General features: G+C 41.4%; 1 protein-coding gene and 1 long non-coding RNA gene across 4 annotated transcripts in view; one reads left to right on the forward strand and one right to left on the reverse strand.

The window, feature by feature from the left end:
• Positions 1 to 3,728: 3,728 nt before the first annotated feature.
• LOC127563060 (uncharacterized) lies at positions 3,729 to 15,708 on the reverse strand. Its single transcript, XR_007953880.1, has 4 exons — positions 14,873 to 15,708; positions 13,419 to 13,914; positions 9,596 to 9,642; positions 3,729 to 8,292 (listed from the first exon to the last, which is right to left on the reverse strand). It is a non-coding gene; the product is annotated as an uncharacterized LOC127563060 (long non-coding RNA).
• A 684-nt stretch (positions 15,709 to 16,392) lies between these two features.
• SH3GLB1 (SH3 domain containing GRB2 like, endophilin B1) overlaps positions 16,393 to 19,115 on the forward strand; it is a 41,201-nt gene continuing 38,478 nt past the window's right edge. For all 3 annotated transcript variants that reach the window (XM_051999263.1, XM_051999265.1, XM_051999266.1), the window contains exon 1: positions 16,393 to 16,561. In XM_051999263.1, the coding sequence (XP_051855223.1) occupies positions 16,490 to 16,561 (72 nt within the window). In that variant the 5' untranslated portion in view covers positions 16,393 to 16,489. The remainder of the gene's footprint in view (positions 16,562 to 19,115) is intronic.

Below are 19,115 nucleotides of genomic sequence, written 5' to 3' on the forward strand. Positions count from 1 at the left end.
AAGTTTAAGTTGTCCATAGGACATTAGTTTGAAATGTCCATTAAACAATTGGAGATGGGAGTCTGAAGGTTGGGACAGACGCAGAGACTAGATTTGAGAACCCTTAATATAGGAATAACTGAATTCATGGGAGCCCAGGAGATCCGTCTCTAAGTGAAGTAGTACAAAGGGAAAAGAGAAAGGTCCAGAATTGAACCTGGGGCCTTAATTCTTTATTGTTAAATCTAACGGTGTTTTTTCAGTTCTCATCCTGATTTCCTTAAGCTATTTGGTATCACTGACCATCATCATTTTCAAATAAGAGGCTTCTCTCTGGGCTAACTAGATACTTTTTCTCTGTCTCTGTCTCTCTCTCTCTTTCTCTGTCTGTCTCTTTCTCTCCGTGTCTTTGTTTCTGTCTCTGTGTCTCTGTCTCTGTCTCTCTCTCTCTGTCTCTTTCTCTCTGTGTCTTTGTTTCTGTCTCTGTGTCTCTGTCTCTGTCTCTCTCTCTCTGTCTCTTTCTCTCTGTGTCTTTGTTTCTGTCTCTGTGTCTCTGTCTCTGTCTCTCTCTCTCTGTCTCTTTCTCTCTGTGTCTTTGTTTCTGTCTCTGTGTCTCTGTCTCTCTCTGTTTCTCTGTCTCTTTCTGTCTGTCTCTGTCTGTCTGTCTCTCTCTCTCTCTGTCTCTTTCTGTCTGTGTCTTTGTTTCTGTCTCTGTGTCTCTGTCTCTGTCTCTCTTTCTCTCTCTTCTTTCTCTCTGTCTCTCTGTGTGTCTCTGTCTCTTTCTGTCTGTCTGTCTGTCTCTGTCTCTCTGTGTGTCTCTGTCTCTTTCTGTCTGTCTGTGTCTCTCTCTCTCTCTCTCTCTCTCTCTCTTTCTCTCTCTCTCTCTCTCTCTTTCTTGCTGTTCACTTACTTGCTGAGTTGCTTCTTTTCAGGCTCTTTTCTATATCATAATCCATATCCTACCTAGCCTGTATAACTTACAGCTCTCTCCAGAGGATCTTTTTCTTTTGTGTGTCTGTGCCACTTTTTTTATTTATTTAAAATATAGAGAGAAAAAATTGCCAGATGCACAGCTGAAACTGAGAGGGTTCAAAATATAACACTGTGTTCAGAGCTGTCCACTTGTTTCTTCCCTCTCAGTTTTCTTTTATTCTTTGCTGTGCAGTTTCTACTTTATTCTTTTTTTCTTCTTCCTTCCCCCAATCCCTAGGAAGGCTACAATTAATTACATATATTTATACACACACACACACACACACACACACACACACACACACACACACATCTCCACATGCATATATATTCACATAATATACATATCCATACACATACACGTATGTAGATATCTCTAATCATACACATATGTACATTCATATGTATCTATGTAAATCTGTATCATGCTTTTTTGTCCTTTTTCTCCGTAGATAGATAGCATCTTCCTTCATAAGTTCAAAAATTTCCATCTTTTTCTAAATCTACCAGCTCATTTCCTACATCACAGCATTGTTCCAATGTTATGCTGTCTGCAGACTTTTTCTGCTCTTATTTGAATTTATCCCTTGAAGAGAATACTCAGTATGCATTAAAACCTGTTAGGAAATTCATAAGGTCACACGTTCAGAGCTGGAACGGGCTCAGGGGTCACCCAGTAAGATTCCCTCATTGTTTTTCAGTTCAGGAAACTGGGGCCCTAAACAGATTTATGTGATTTGCCCAACGTCACATGGGCAGTAAGTGGCAGGACCAGAATTCAAATCCTGACCCAGGGCTCAATCTCATGCACCAAGACCCAAGCTGATATCCTAATTCAAGTTCAACTCCCTTTCCACTGTACCCCTTTGCCTTCCATCTCAAGGTGACATTGGAGTCACAAGGCAGCTGGTGCAGAAAGAATAGAACACCGGACCTGGAGTCCAGAAAACTTGCATTCAATCCAACCTCTTCAGTACAGAAACTTCTTTGTTGTGTGATGGTGAGCGTGTCCCTTAACCTCTGTCTGAGCCTTTCCAACTGGAAAATGGGAGTCACAACACCTCCCTCACAGGGTTAATGTAATTGTGAATTGTAACGTGCTTAGCCCAATACCTGGCACGGAGTAAGCATATTTATTATTATTATTATTACAAGGGAATGGACCTCAGAAGGGCAGGGGGAGCCCGACCTCTCTGTTCCCTTTTGGCCCAATATTCATTCCCTCTTTACATGTTGGATTGGTGAAATGGGAACAGGAAGTGCCAGTATACTCCTTAATCCCTTAATGCAGAGCCAGGGAACAATAAGGAAGATAATTGGGAAAGCGAAGTATTTATCTCCTAATGGTCCTAAATACTTAGCATGAGCCTGGGGCCTGAAGTAGGTGCTTAATAAAATTTTATTGGAAAAATGCTTGTCTTTCCCATTGTCCTCTTCCACCACCCTCTCCCCAGGGTGAAGGGACATCACAAGGTCACAAAGAGGGAAGCTGTGGGAACTGGAATGGTTCATGACGGGACACCAGTTAGTGAGAGGGAAGGAGCACTAGTGCGGGGCCAGAGCTCTTTTGGGGGGATAGGGGCCCTAAAGGCTGGTGGGTTTCTACCCAGGGCAGCCCAGTCAGGAGTTCTTCCTGGAGTCCTTCCGGGATGTAGCAAGAGGATGAACAGGAGGGAATGAGCATTGGACTAAAAGGAACCAGAGCGATGGGGCAGAGGATCCCTCCCTGACATTCTGGGGTCCATTACCTGGAAGGCTGCCCATGGGGGACCCTCAAGAAAGCAATTCTGACCACACAGGTAGAGATGATTCTGCTCAGAAGGAAAATAGGTGTTTCAGGAGGCCCAGCGGGAAGCGGGGAGAGCTCTTTAATGGATTCGTGTTTTAGCTCATTTTCAAAAGAGGAGATGGATTCAAAAGGTTGATACAGGCAGGCAAGGGTAGTGTCAAGAAAGGTCAAGTACTCTGAAGTGGTGAGAAGGACACATGGGCAGGCCAGGAAGCAAGGGATGAGTTGGGGGCTTAGCTAGAGCTACACCAGGCAAAGGTAATACCAATCAATCAACCTGTTAACTGCCTTCTCTGTGCCGTGCACTGTGCTAGGACAGGCCATACAACACCAAACCAAAATAGTCTCTGCCCTTAAGGCACCACGCTCTGTTCCAGCCCATACTGATACACGCCGGCACAAAATAGCCACACGAGATGTCCAGAGAGGGGAGTTAGAACCAAGTTCCGGCTGGCCTTGGATTAGGGACTAAGATGCTGTTCGGGGCTTTTTTGGAGGGAAGCCGGGGGTAATAGGGAGATTTTAAGGAAGGGGAAGAAGGCTGGGGCCAGAGAACAATGCTGGTGTCTCAGCTAGTGGTGCAATGGATAGAGTGCAGGGTCTGGAGTCAGGAAAACATCTTCCTGGGTTCAAATGTGGCTTAGACACTCACTAGTTGTGTGACTGTGGGCAAGTCACTTAGCTCAGTTTGCCTGTTTTCCTTGTCTATACAATGAGTTGGAGAAGGAAATGACAAAATCGCTCCAGTATTTTTGCCAAAAACAACACACAACCCCCCCAAAAATAAACCAAAAGAGGTCACGAAGAGTCATAACTGAACAACAATCCAGTTGAGGCTATGGCTCAGAACCTGTTCCTGCTGATGATTTTCAGATATTCCCCAACTTTTCTTTTACTATAGCCAATCATAGCCATTTGGGACCCCAAATTTGACCTGAAGAATAAATGCTCGCTGGAACAAGCTATGAATTGAGCTAGAACTGTCCAAACTGATATGCATTCACCAGGATTAACATATGGTCTGATCCATTTTGAAAGCAGCAAAGCGGTTTATGTATGACCTGAATCTTTGTGCCTTTATTCTGCAGCAACTGCTGGGAAATGATGACTAAAGAAGACAAAACTTTGCAATGAAGTTAATATCACTTAGCTTCCGGAACAGTCTGATTCCTAATTTTTTTTCTGGAAGTTTGAAAACATTGGAAGTATCTCTCGCCCCTCAGCCCCTTCTCTTTAATTAGCTGGCTCCTCCTGAAAAAATTGCTGGAGGAAGGAGGATGTTGATCCTATTTACAATTAATTGACTTTGTCCTGTAACTGTTTAAATCAATTGATTGTCTCTTAGTTCAGAAATTCAGTGTCCTATATGTAATGATTTAAGTTCGGAAATTCCATTTCCTTGTTAATCACTGTTCTTTTGTCAAGGAAATCAGTTAGTTATCCTTAGATAGAGAGATGGACATCAGGCAATCTGGTCTAGTATCTTCTTATCACCAAGCTGACCTTCAGCGATGTCTGTCTTATTATCCAAAGAAGTATGGTTTGTTATCTCTGTCCTTGCAGATGCAGCCGGTCTCAAACAATGACCATTTCTTAGTCACAAGAGGGAAGGAGCAGGCTGTTACTAGCTCTCATTTCCAATTTCCACCCTCAAAAATTTCCATATTTTCTTCCACCTATGATGCTACCCTTCCTAATTTTTGAACTCCCTAAAATGGTAAGACAGCTATTTCCTCCTCTCCCCCATTCAGAGTCTTAACTTTGCTAGGGAAGCTGAGATCCTATTTCTTGGTAATCAATAAATTGATTATACTAGGACCTTTGTGCCTCAGGCTACCTTAATTTTAACTGTTATGTTCCAGAAGCTTCATTTGAAGGACACTTGGACCACTGTCTTCTTTCCTCTCTAGGTTGGACTCCTAAGTTTCTTCCTTGACTTCTCTATAATGCCCTACTCCTTCCCCTCCTCTTTTCCAAGTTCCTTTTACTTACCTTCCCTAATTAGATGTAAAGTCTCTGTTTCTATCTGTATTTCTAGGGTTTAACACAGGACCTGGTACCTATTAAGCTTTTAATAAATACTTCTGATATGGTCAAAAGTTACAATAGTAGACGTGATGGGAGAAGGGATGGATATATGTGTTTATGCAAATGTGCACGAATTTATTGACTTCATCCCCATCTCCTGCATGAGTTGGGAGAAGATCTACTCAGTCAGTCCTTACCCCTGTAGAGCTAGGATGTGAATATGGAAAGTCCAGCAGATTTGGGGATTTACCTTCATGGTATTACGTGTCTTTTCTGACATTTCTCAACGAGGGCTGCACAGTAAGCTCCCCCATGGGATGCTGTAAAAATGTAAGAGCTTAGAAAGCTCTTTAGAACTCGGCATTCTGTGCTGTTTACTAACAAGGACAGTCCATCTTACCATGTCTTATTGAAGGTGATTATCTTTTTAATGCTCATATTTGGGGAGGAACTTTGGGCTTTGGGTCAGAAGACCTGGATTCAGAGTTTGGACTCTACCATTTACTGGCAGGGTAGGTTTGGGCAATTCACTCTCTTCTGATCTCGGTTTCCTCATTTGTAAAAATGAGTGAGTTAATGGAAGAAAACAAGCATTTATTATGTGTCTACTAGGTGCATGGCACAATAATTGCTTTACAAATATAATCTCATTTGATTCTTATAGCAATCCTGGAGGTAGGTGCAGGAAGATTATCTCATTTTATTGAAGAGACTGAATCTAATAGAAGGTAAATGATCCACACAGCTAGAAAGTGTCTGAGGCCTAATTTAAAATCAAGTCTTCCTGACTTCAGGCCTAGCACTCCATCCACTGAGCCACTGCACTTGATGGAATACTATTGTGCTTCAAGAATTGACAAAGGGGACAGTTTTAGAAAGATCTGAAAAAACTTTGAACTGATGCAGAGTGAAGTGAGAATCAAGAGAACAATTTATACAATAAGAACACTGTAAAAACAAACAATACTAAAAGACTTAAGAATACTGATTAATGTAATGACCATCCACAATTCCAGAGGATTCATGTTGAAATATGCTATCCCCCATCTGATAAAAAGGTGATGGATTTAGAATATAAATTGAGACATATCCAAAAAATATGACCAGTGTGGAAATTTATTTTGCTTGACTATATTTATCTTAATGGTTTTGTTTTTATTTCTTTTCCAACAAGGGTAGGGGAAAGATGGGAGAGAGAGAAAGTGGATTTTTAAGTGAAAAAAATATATTTAAAATTTTTTAATTGGAGTAAAAACTTTTAAATCCTTTACCCTCCCCCCCTAAGATTTTATGATTCTTTAAGTATGCTTTACATATGATGGAAAAAGATGTAGGATGAATACAAATGTCAAATGTAAACATTCAAATAATTTGTTTAATTGAAAAAAATAGAGAGGGAAAAGGTCCAAAAGAGAATTATTTGAACACTGGATAGTGGTATGTAAGCTAGATTATAGAATGGAAAACTAAAAGCAGAAAAACCATTTGGGAAACATTTGCAATATTCCAGTTCTCCAGTATATAAGTAAGTACTAGTGCTAGTAAGAACAAAAAAGTTGGATGAATTTGAAAAGATATGACAGAGAGATAATTATTAGGACTGCCACATAAACCAGTTGAACTTAAGGGGAAGGAGATAAAGATGGTACCCAATCCTTCTCAATCTTCCTTCTTGAAATCCTTAGATTCTATGAGTTTAAACTCTTATTCCCAGGATTTTGCTTCTCCTTCTCCTCTAGACACTCCTTGTCTCTCTCTGCTTGCTAGGTCTTCTTATATTCAGAATCATAGAAATTTAGAGCTAGAAGAAATAGTATGGATCATTTACTCCAAACCTCATTTCACAAATAAGGAAACTGAGACCCAAAGAGGCCTTCTTCTAACCTCTAACTGTTGACATCCTCTAAGACTTCCAATTTGGGTCTATTCTCTTGGACTAGGCAGTCTCATCAAGTTTCTAGTCAACGTTTCTGTTCAAATAATTTATAATCTACTCAGCCAGCTCTCCCTTCCCTGTTGAGCTCCAGTCTCAAATTTCTAAATGTCTGACAGACACTTAATGGCTAATAATAGCTAGCATTTATACAGTGCCTATGACATTCAAGGCATTATGTGGAGTGCTTTACCAATATTATCTCCTCACAAAAACTCTGGGAGGCAAGTACTACTACTAACCCCATTTTACAGTTGAGGAAACAGATAAATTGAGGCATTTGGGGGGTTTAAAATGACTCTTAAGGGTACACAACTAGTAAACATCAGGCTGGATTTGAATTTAGGTAATCTTGATTCCAGACCTGATACTCTTATCTACTGCCCCACCTAACTGCATGAAACCTCATTTTATCCATTAAGTACCTCAAATTCAACATATCCTGAACCAACTTCATCATCAGCCCATGGGTTTTTTTTGTTTGTTTGTTTGTTTGTTTGTTTTTCCATAGTCCATATTTCTGTTACTGGATCTGCTATCTCAATGTCCTCTTAACTCTAGTCTAATAACCATAAATTTCTAAGTCAAGTGTGTTTGAAATTACGCAAGGCAAAAAATGTCATTGTACATTGCCTCTCCCTATAAATGCATAATTTCAAAAGCAACTCATTGTGACTGGCTAGTTTTTTCCCATTCATTCTGATCTTGACATTCTAGTCTAGGAAGGTGAAGAGGGAGAGATGGAACATTGAATGATAGTTGTCCTTGGTCTTTAGAAAATGAATGGGGAGGGAAAACACAAATATTGAACAGAATTTCATGAGATCGTAGATCATTGATCCAGAATAGGAAGAGACTTTAGAAATCAGCTAGTCCAATCCCCTCATTTTATAGATGAAGATATTAAGGTACAGTGAAGTTAAAGTGACTTGTCAAAGTTGCATTTTTTTATGTTTGTGGGCTTTCTCAACTCTATATCCTCTCTCCCTAATACTCCAGGAATCAAATTCCCTCACAATCATAGCACATGATTGGACTTCTGAAATCATCCAAACTAAAGCCTCATCAGAAACCTTAATTCCCTGTATATGTATTCATTTAGACAGGGGCTAATTTCTACTTCTGAGATAAGCCTATTCTATTATGAGACATTCCTAATTGTTGGAAATTCTTTATATTGAACTAAAACTTTTGCCCCATAGCTTCTACTCATTGGCCATAATTCTCTCATCTGGGACTGAACAGAATGAATATAATCCCTCTTCTACATGAAAACAAATCAAAAAAAAAAACAAAAACAGATTATTTCTTCCCTAAGTCTTCACTTCTCTGGGCTAAACATTCCCAGTTCTTTCCACTGATCTTCTTATGGCATGGTTCCCAAGACCCTCAAAATCCTATTCTCCTTCCTTTGGACATGTTCCAGATGCTGTTTCCTTCCAAATTAGCTTGATCAGGGCAAGGTACAATAAGATGTCTCTCATGCTGGATCCTATGCTTCTACTGATGGGGTTTAATATTTCAGGAGTGTAGAGTTAGAGCTGAAAAGGACCATATAGTCCACTCTTTGCATTTGACAAATGAATTCAACCTGAAAGAAATTATAAAAATGATTTAGCTGTTACCCAAATATTAAGTAGCAGAACAGGAATTTGGACTCAGATCCTGACTCTAAATGTAGTACTGTTTCACTTCATGATGCCCCTAGAGATTAATGATCTCTGCCTCCTCAAATAATCATGTATATATTTATGTTTGCCTTTTGTATACCTAAATACGGTGCCAGGTAAACTCTTTAAGGGGAGTGATTTTCTCTTTGTATCACTGGTGCTTTGTACACTGTAAGTCCTTAACAAATGAGCACTGCATTGTTCCTTATGTCTTCCATTAAAATCCTTCTTTAATATCTCATTATGATGTGGAGGTGATGTTGGGTTCTTAAAGGTTACACCAATAGAAGCTAAGATCTGGCAGGTTCTCCCAAATTGAATAGATTTCATTTGGGGCTCACCATCATGTCTCCTTTCCACAGACAAATTAAGCTAAATTCAGAGAGATTTGTCAACAGAAGGCTAGCCAAAAAGGGATAAATTCTTCAGTTACAGTCCCTAAAGAAGACTATTTATTTACTAAGGTAAAGAGAGTTGCGATATTCATTTGTGCAGGGAGTATGAAATTATGTATCCTTGAAAAATTGAAATAAAGGCAGCGTGGTGTATTGGGGAGAAGGGAGGGAACCATATCATCAATATATTAATGTTCAAGTCATTGATAAAAATGTTGAACAGAGAAGGGCCACAGACAGAGTCCTGAAGTATGTCTAGAGGGTTCCCTCCTGTTGATCTTGATCCATTAAAGTCTATATTCTTTGGATTCAAGAAGCTCTAAGTATATTTAATTATAATCCTTCTATCTTGTCCACAAGGATAGCATGAGAAACTTTGGCCTTAATATACCTATTTTATAATTCTGTCAACAAGGAAATGAGGCTAGTCTTACATGACTTGTGCTTAATGAACCTTTGTTGACCACATCCTTTTCCAAATGCTCACAGATTTATCCTTTTAATCCTCCACATCATACTTCTGAAGTACTGAAATATACAAATTTCATCTTTTTGAGCTATCATCCAGCTTACCCTTCAAAGTTCAGTTCAAAGGGTACCTTTTCTGTAAAATTCTTCCTGATTCCAACCAAGCTGGAAGCAATCACTCCTTTCTCTAGATTGCTATTTTATTTCTTTTGTTCACATTCTGCCTTATAAATTGTGTGTGTGTGTGTGTGTGTGTATGTGTGTGTGTGTGTGTGTGACTATTGTAGTGAGGATAATGAAAAAAGGCCTGAATTTGGAATCAGGGAACATGAATTCAAAGGGTGACTTTGCTTCTTCCTACCTTAAGCAGATCATATAATCTCTCTGAACCAGTTTTTCCTCCACCATCTACAAAATAAGGAGATAGGACTAGATCAGTAGTGTCATAAATAGAAATGGGTCCCTGAAAGCCGTATATTGACTTAGAAAACCATTAATTTATTATATTAATATAACCTAGAAAACCATTAATTAATTTACTATATTAATTCAATATTACCTATGTTTAGTGAATATCTATTTTGTTAATAATTTCCCAATTACATTTTAATCTGGTTGGACCACAGTTTTGCTGTGGCTTGCTGCCTAGACTCACTGACACCTTCCAACTAGATGGTCATTAAAGTCCCTTCCAGTCAGGAGTGGGCTGGTGAATATTCTGGTTTTTTTCTTTTTGGTAAATGTTTAACAACTGGCTCTTTGAAAATTTTCTTTTAACAATGACATGCTTTTAATCTTCACTATTAGTATTTTCTCTATCATTAATCAACCAAACAATAAATCAAGTTCTGATCTGTAAGCTTTTGATTTCCGAAGCATGAATGCTCATAATAAAAATTTAATCATCCCTCTCCAACCAATTCGAACCAGCTGCATCACACCCCAGTCTCCAGATATAAATCTATGCTCCTACTAGATTGAAAACTAGATGGGAGACCAGCTCTCAAATATTATCCTGGCAAATATTTGAATCCAGACCTTCTATTCTTTCCATTATACCACACTTGCCTCTCTAAATTTCTTAAGTTTCTAAAATAAAAAAGATTGGACTAAATCTTCTCCTGTTCTTTCCTGTCCTTTTCTCTTCTCCCTGTAAAGTTGTGTACTTTTGTATCTTTACACAGGAAAGTGCTAGGATATTTGCTGAACTGCAGTGAAAGAGAGAAATGAAATACAGTAATAGCAGTGGGCCGTATCATGGGAAATTATTTTCCAAGAGAAGGAAGATCAATGCATGTTTGAAGGTAGAGAGAATGGAGTCAATAGGAAGAGAGTACTCTTTCCTCCAAAGGATTATGGTGTAGGAGAACCCATCAGGGCAACCAGCTGATCTGTTGAATTATATCCATTTGTATACTTTGCCTCCTGCTCTTTGGGAACATATGCACCAACTACTTGATAAAACATATGTACAACTCAGCAATTGGTCCTTCGGTTCCCATGGGGTGGTGTTAAGGATATCTGGTAACTAAGGCAGGAGGAACCTCTTCCCTCCCTAGTAAGAATTGCAGAAAGACCGTCTCTCCCACCCTGCCTCCCCCTCTCTAGTCCCTGCTTTTTGTCTCCCTTCCTCCCTCCCTTCATCTCCGCTCCTGTTTTTCTTTCTCTCTCTGTCTCTTTCTAATTGTCTCTCTCTCTCTTTCTCTTTTTTTCTCTCTGCTCTGTCTCTCTCATCCCACTGGAACTCTGCCAGTTTTCCCTTGGATTTCCAGTCCTTCCAGTAACAGTCTTTTTCTTCCTTCTTCCCAGCAGCCATGACAGTTACAAGCATATATGAGCTTATCTACGGAAGTTTAAAATTGAACCTGAAATCCCTGGCTACCTAATACGCTTTGTGTTTCTTTGCCTGATCAAAGGTCACCGAACAGCAAGAAACATTTCCTTTACCCCACTTTTGCAAGACAGTGGGATGGTCACACCCTGGATCTCACCATATCCATTAATTCATTATCTATTTCCTTTACCTAAAACTCAATCTCCTATGACTGCATCTTTCCCCGTGTCTTACTCATCCTAGATCTGTTCTTTGTAGTACTGATCTCTCAGACTTTCTCAGGCCATGCCCAACACTCCTGCATACCCTGTCATCAGCTCACAAGTCTCTGGATTCCTTTGTCCTGACTCTGCTTATCCCCTGCCTGGAATCCAGGAACCTCAGCCTGGAATACTCTCACCCTGCCATACGTTTTCTCTCCTCCTAATTAAGGCCTTTTGAATGAAACTGGAGGAAATCACACAACTGTGTACGCGATAAACTATAAATTTCAAGTTATCTTATTTTAATGCGACCCTCACTAAAGCAAAGCAATTCTTTTATTCCTCCCTAATTAATTTACTATGTCATCTTCTCAGAAGCTATTCTAAACTTCCTCTTCTCTACTACAGCCTTCCCTTGTCTCCCCGACTCAGCTGAGCAAACTGGCTCTTTACTGAAAAAACTGAGGCCTTTCACCATATGCTCCTCCTTTCTCTCTTCTCCCTTCTCTTCATTTCAAAATCTTTTGACATCCTCCCCCAACTCTAATCCTTAACCACCCTCTCTAACAATGAAGGGGTCTCTCTTCTTACCTAGGTCAACACCTCTATATGTGTTGATCTTGTCCTTTCCCATCCCTCCATGACCTCCCTCTCTCAAATCTCCGACTTCTATCCAGCCATACATAATTTTTTTTTCCTCTACAGTCTTTAAGGACACCCAAATATCTCCCATTCTTAAAAGACAAAACAAAAAACCCTTCATTGGACATCATCCAATAGCTCTCCTCCCTCTTTCAGATAAACTCCTAAAGCAAAAGCTGTTATTTTCCTTGACTTTCTTCTCACTCTTTAATCTTTACAATATGGCACCTGAGCTTACCACTCACCTGAAATCATTCTCTGCAAATTAACTGTAAAATCTGATAGTTTTTCCTTAGTCCTCATTCTATTTGACTTTTCTATGGCATTTAGCACTGTTGACTACTCTCTTTTGGATATTCCTAGAATTTTTGCTAATACCAACTCCTGGTTCTCCTTTTATCTACTCCTAATCCATATTCTTTGCAGATCCATATTCTTTGCAGACTCATCATTCATACTATGCTCCTAAACTATAGGTGTTCACCAAGGCTCTATCCTATATCACCTACGCTTCTAGAGCAATTCACACAATGACTACACGATGTAGAGAAAGACAAAACTAAAAGAAGACAAAACACAGGTTAAATACAATGATAATATAGATATCAAGCTATTAATACTGAAGCACAAGTCTGTCCTTTCCATCAATAATCAATAAACTGCAAAAGTGAAACTTATTCTTCAGAGAATGAAAATCAAAAGGGAAGAAAATACAAGAAAGAAAAAAACCAAGCAAACAACCCACAAAAAGGTGAAAATATATGCTTTGTTCCACATTCAGTCTTTATAGTTCTCTTTCTGGATGTGAATAGCACTTTCCATCACAAGTCTATTGGAAATGCTTTTAATCATGTCATTGTTGAAAAGAGCCAAATACATTACAGTCTATCATCACAAAATCTTGTTGCTGTGTACAATATTCTATTGGTTCTGTTCACTTTACTCAGCATCAGTTTATGTAAGTCTCTCCAGGCTTTTCTGAAATCAGTGTGCCCAACCTTTCTTATAGAACATTAATATTCCATCACATTCATATATCATAACTTATTCAGTCTCCCCACTAATGGCATCCACTCAATTTCCGATTCCTTGCCATTACATAAAGGGCTGCTACAAATATTTTTGCACATGTGGATTCTTTGTTCTCTTTTATGATCTCTTAGGATTCAGATCCGGTAGTGATCCCAGTATATGCACAGTTTGATAGCCTTTTGGGCATAGTTCCAAATTGCTCACCAGAATGTCTGGATTATTTCACCACTGCACCAACAATGCATTAGTGTCCTAATTTCCCCACATCTTCTCCAGTATTTATCATTATCTTTTCCTATCATGTTAGCCAATCTGAGTGGTATCAAGTGGTCAAGTTACTCTTTAGAGATAAAACTGATTGGTGTAAGGACAAAGTGACAGGAGAATAAGATGGATTTGTTTGTCTATGCACAAACATTTATTTTTCTAATGTAATTTGTACATATTATAGCATCCCCTTTGGGCTTACTCACCCCAAATCTCCTTTTCACTGGCAGGCTCTGTGCCCAGAGGATAGCTGACTACTCCTCCTCTCAAGATTCTAGGGTAAATCCTGTGAGAGTATTTTTTGAGGGGGAAGAGCCTATTACTGTCATGGAAACATTGATGTACTCTCAAATAATAACTTGTTGATATCAATTTTTTTTTACAAAGGGAAAATTTACTAATGAGGTAAATAATATAACATCTACTTTAGATGAGGAAAGATATGGATTTGCAGAGAATTCCATTATTTGAAGTTTTTTGCTCATCTTCTGAGGCAAAGTATTGCATGATTTGAGAAATGGATAGGTGAAGACATGGCAGAACGTTCATCACATGCTGATTTGAAAAAGGAGAAAGAACATGAAGAGGGAGATTGTAGAGGGCTTCTCTTATTATGAAATAGCTGAGCTACTTGGCAAGGAATAATGACATCTGCCTTTGCCCTTCTCAAACCCATGGTCTGGGAGCTTGAAGGGATGGAGCCTAAATGGGAAAAGAAACAAGGTATAAGACTGCGTTTTATTGTGGGTATTTGCTAAAGTATTTGCTGAGGAAAAATATGAAGAAATTGGCAATTCTTGTCCCTTTCCCCACTTTAGCTGTGTGCACCTGGAATCTTTTTCTAGGGATAACCTTTCATTCTGTTAAAGACTGCATCTGACTGATTTAATCTATTTTCTCTAAACACCTGTGGTTGACCCTGGCCCTCATATTTCTTTGTGTACTTTAGTTTTCAGTTTGAAGGCACAAGACAACTGTGGAAGTGTCCTGTGAAGAATGACCTTTTCTAGATCAAGGCCAGGATACTAACCCCCAATCTTTTGTTAAGAGAGGCAACATACCAATGGAAAGAGCACTGCATCTTGAATTAGAAATGACTAGGTTTGAAAATTACTGTGTTTCTTAAGCACCTTGGGCTTGACTTTCATCTGTACAAAGATTAAGTTTGAATTATATCAGGATTTCTTAAACTTTTTTTCCTCTCATGATCCCTTTTTAGCCTGAGAAATTTTTACATGTCCTGTGTCTCAAATCTTTGTCATGATGATTCTGGCAGTGTTTGTGTGTGCACAATGTAAAGTACACTTGTCTTATGTTCAGAATGTCACGAGTTCAGAAACTACTATCGCCAAAGTTTTGGGAAACCTTATATTCAGTTACAAAACCCATAGTTTAAGAAGCTTTTAATTAGATAACCTCTAAAATCCCTTCCAATTCTAATTCTCTCAACTTCCATCATTATCCTTAAAGTGTAATAGTCTTATTTCTTGATTGCATGTGGTAAATATGTGATGAGCAGAAACTTTCCCTAAATTTCCTACTTATTAAAAATGTCTTTTTATAAATCCAGCTACCCGGCTGTTCATACCTACTTCTTATTGTTTGAAGACCATTCATGGGCCAGTCTTTATGTTTAGCAAAGTTCCTGCCCTACACTTACCCTGCTGTGCTTCTCGGTGGCTGTGGGTCTCAACATAGCTTAATCTGTCAGTCATTCTCCACAAGACTCAGTTACTAGCATGTATTACAAAATAGAACATAAGTCAAAAGTGCTACAAGGAAATGTCATAGTATAAAATAGAAAGTATTACATTTGAGCTCCAAAGCAAGCAACTTTACAAATAGAAGGGAAATCTGGCCAGGTATTCATCATTGAGATATGAAAAAGAAGAAAAAGAAAGGATAAAAGGAAGAGGAAGAGAAAATGGAGGAGGAGGCGGCAGAAGAAGTGAAGGAAGAGAAGAAAACTGGAGCTTCTCTTTCTATACATTCTAAACTGGGCACTTTTTCAGTTATGATTGAGTTCAACTAACTACCATCTCTCTGTGCCTTTGACTACACCTTTTCTCTCTGAAGCACCAGTCCTGCATCTCCAACTGCCTACTGACCCCTTTGGAACCCACAAGCCTTTCGGGTTCAACAAGCCCATATCAGAACTCTTAGTTTCCCCCAAATTGCCTTCTCTTTCTCACTCCCCTATTTTTATTGAGGCGCCACCATCCTTCCAGTTACCTAAGTTCAAAACCTTAGTAGTTCTGGACTCCCCTCACTCCCAACATATTCAATGCTGCAACTTGTGTAGCATCTATAGGGGCGTGGGGGAGGGTGTCTCATGGCACCTGCTGCTATGAAGCGGGGTGATCCAACCCATCTCCAAGCCATCAGCCCCTGGGGAACTCCAAGGCTGCAGCAGCATCCGCAACCTCCAGCCCCAACCCTCCCCTACCCCGAGCCACGTCCCTGCTCCGCCTTCTCCCCGCCCCCTCCTCCCTCAAGCCCCTCCCATCTCTGGCCCCGCCCCCTCAAGCCCCACCCCCTTCACCCCTCTCCCTCCACTTCCCTCCTCCTTTTTCCTCCCTTCCCAGGTTAGGCCCCGCCCCCGACCTTAGCTCCTCCTTTCCTTCCCCTCTTCCCCCCTCCCCTCCCCTCCCCTCCCCTTCCCTTTCCTCCCCTTTTCTTCCCTTCTTTTCCCCTCCCCATTTCCAGGATAGGCCAAACTCCCTCCTCCCCTCCCTACTCCCTTTCCTCCCTTTCCTCCCTTCTTTCCCCTCCTCGCTCCATTAGCGGGCTAGGCCCCACCGCCTCTTCTTCCCATCCCATCCCCTCCTCCTCCTCCTCTCCCCAGTCCCCCGCCTCTTTCCCGAACCCAACAGCCTCTGCTGCTCTTTCCCAGTCTCTGTCCTCTCCTTCCTTCTTTCTTTCCTTATTTCCCCTCCCCGCCCCTTCTCACTTCCCCAGGCCAAGCCCCGCCCCTGGCCGCTGCTCCTCCCTCCCCTCCATTTCTTCCCCCATAGCGGGCTAGGCCCCGCCCCGGCCGCCGCTGCCGCTCCTTCCGCCACCTCTCCCGCCCTGCCCCGCCTCCCCAAGCTACGCTCCGCCCCCTGAGGCCCCGCCTCTTGCCTCCCTCGCTGCTCTTCTCTCCTCTCCCGGGCCGGGCTCCGCCCCTCCCCTCCCCGGCTCCTCTGCCCGCTCCCTCTGAGGCGGCGGTGGCGGCGGCTCCGCCCGGCTCCGGCTCCGGCCCCGGCTCCGGCTCTGGCTCGGCTCCGCCCGGCCTGACATGAGCATCATGGACTTCAATGTGAAGAAGCTGGCTGCGGACGCTGGCACTTTCCTCAGCCGTGCCGTGCAGGTAGCGCGCGGGACGGGCCGGGGCTGGCGGGCGGGAGGCCGAGGCCCGTGGCGGCCCGTTCCCCAGGCCCCGCCTCCGGCCGCTGACAGCCGGGCCCGGCCTGGCCTAAGGGGGGGGTGGGGGCGGGTCGGTAACGGAAGGAGCTGCGGCCTCGCCCTCTTCCTTTCCCCGAGGGCCGCGGCCACCAGGGAGGGGCCTTTCCCGGAGCCGGAGGAAGGCCTGAGCCGCGGCCTGACCTCCTGACCTCCCCCGGGCCCTTGGGGCCCCCACCCGGGAAGCGTCGGTTTTGGGCTAGACAGCTGCTGGGAGGTGGGGGAGCGCTCCGGGGACCCTGCGGGCCCTGGCTGGGGGCGCCGCGCTGGAGGTAGCCAGGGGCCGGCTCTGGCCGGGGGCTGGGCCGGGGGCTTGGCCTCGCCTCAGTGTAGGTCCGAGACTTCCCTCGGGCCTCCGGGAGGGTCTCGTCCTCAGCTGCCTCGGAATAGCCGGCCCCTCGGCTCCTGGGCTCGGCATTTAGTGCAGCTTAATTACGTTCTTCTGAGGGAGCCCGGCGCTGGGTTGGAAGTTTTTCGCAGAAACTTTTGTTGTTGTTTTTAACTGGGAATAAGTTGAGGTTTCGGTGGGAAGCCCGCCGGGAGGTGTCCGAGGCAGGGGAAGGAGTGACTCAAGGCTTTCTCAAGTTTCAGATTCCAACTGGAAGGGGCCGGAGGGACCGGCTCTGGACTGGCCACTGGAGACGGAGAAAAGTAGCCGGAAAAATAGCCAGTCCGCTCCAGGCTCCAAAGCCCGCCTGCACACAGTCCGCCCCAGAGCTCCTTTAAAGTACCTTGAACCTTGGTATTGCTTAGACATCACATTTAGGCATGATTCTTGGTGAAATTTTTGAACCACCTCCCCCTGAATTTTAATGAAAATAGCTTTAAAAAAAAAAAAAAGCCCCAGTTCGACAAGACATCATTTAAGATTGAGTTTTTTTGGTTGAATCAGTTTTCTGGGTTCATGGTTACGATTAGAATGTTTGAGGACTTGGAGTAAACTTAAATTTATGGTCATTCTATTCTAATTCTCCTTAGCTCTGGTCATTTAATAACCCATTGAACTGGTTTCCTTGCTTATGTTTTGTTTTGATCTCATAATATTGTAAAAAATATTGTCTTTCTTTAGGATGATTGACATTTGATAAATAAAGTCTAGTTCTTCCAATGTGTTTCTTATGTTCCTAAGACAGGATGCTGATAGAATTCTTATACATTTATGTTGTCTGATCTGTTTAATTAGTCTTTCTGAAATTTGAACCTTGTAATTTCACTGAGAAATTCACATTTTCTATTTAGGCCACTAAGATGTTGCCTAAAATTGTACCTACCTTTGTTAAAAGCAAGAGACTTCTCCTGACCCAGCTAATTTCAGTTGGAATTTTAGTCATTGTTTCTTGGGAATTTACTTATAAATGGGTCAATGACAAGTCAAATTAATTCTTGACTCAAATCAGAAAATGCTAATTAAGCATTTATTATGTGGTGGTCATTGTCAATGACCACCACATAATAAATGCTTAATTAGCATAAAAAAGACAGTTTGAAATTTATATTTTTTGAAAGATGTGACAGGTACACAAATAACAATGTTGAGATGGAGCCAAATCTTAGGATGGAAGAGTTGAGGTAGAAAGGATCATTAGGCATCTGGTTCTAATCAGGTGGAATATGGAGGTTAAATGACCTGCCCAAAGACACACAGGAAGTGGCCAAAGTGCAACTTGAACCGAAGTCTTCTGACTCTTCGTTGTAAGAATATATGGCCTCATCATACAGGAAAATTTGAGAACAGAAAGCATACTTTTCCAATGGCCAGGCAGGAATCAAGGAAAGTTTCAGGCTGTATTTTATGTATTAAAAAGGCTTGACTAGCTAGATGCTTTATTAAGTAAATCAGAACTCCAAGTGCCCATTAGGTCAATTTGTACATTGGCCAAACCTCTAAATGCCAAATGCAGTTTTAATCTCTGTCTATATTTAACATTGTCTTTCTCCACATGCTCGGTTCCATTTGGAGTGACTTGGTTTGATATGTTTGTATAGAGTGGTAGCCTAAGGAGACACAACTGGAATTTACTATATTAACTTCAGAAGACAGACAGTAAAGTCTAGATGTGTTGATTGTATGCTTTTAAAGAAGTGGTGATTTAGAAAACTAGAAAAAAAGCCTTTGTGAGCTTTATTTATAGTTCACTCTCTTTTACCTGCCTGTAATGTTAGCTTGGACTTAATCTTTTTAGGAATAAATTTTAAATTATTAATATTAAATCAGTATAAATATGTGAAATTTAAAAAAAGTCTGGAACCATTAAGAATAAAACTTACCACCTTATTGAGTTAGGAGATCTTGGGACTTTTATTTCATGTGAGACTGAAAATAGTATGCTGATTGTTTAGACAGAACACTGCTTTGTGAAGCTTATTTCAAAAACAGCATTAAGTCAATAGATGAGATTTCATTCTATACTTTGTTGACTTCAGTGATCACAGCAGTTATAGGTAGGGTCATAGATTTAGAG

This window comes from Antechinus flavipes, chromosome 4, assembly GCF_016432865.1.
Source record: "Antechinus flavipes isolate AdamAnt ecotype Samford, QLD, Australia chromosome 4, AdamAnt_v2, whole genome shotgun sequence".
Taxonomy (NCBI): Eukaryota; Metazoa; Chordata; class Mammalia; order Dasyuromorphia; family Dasyuridae; genus Antechinus; species Antechinus flavipes.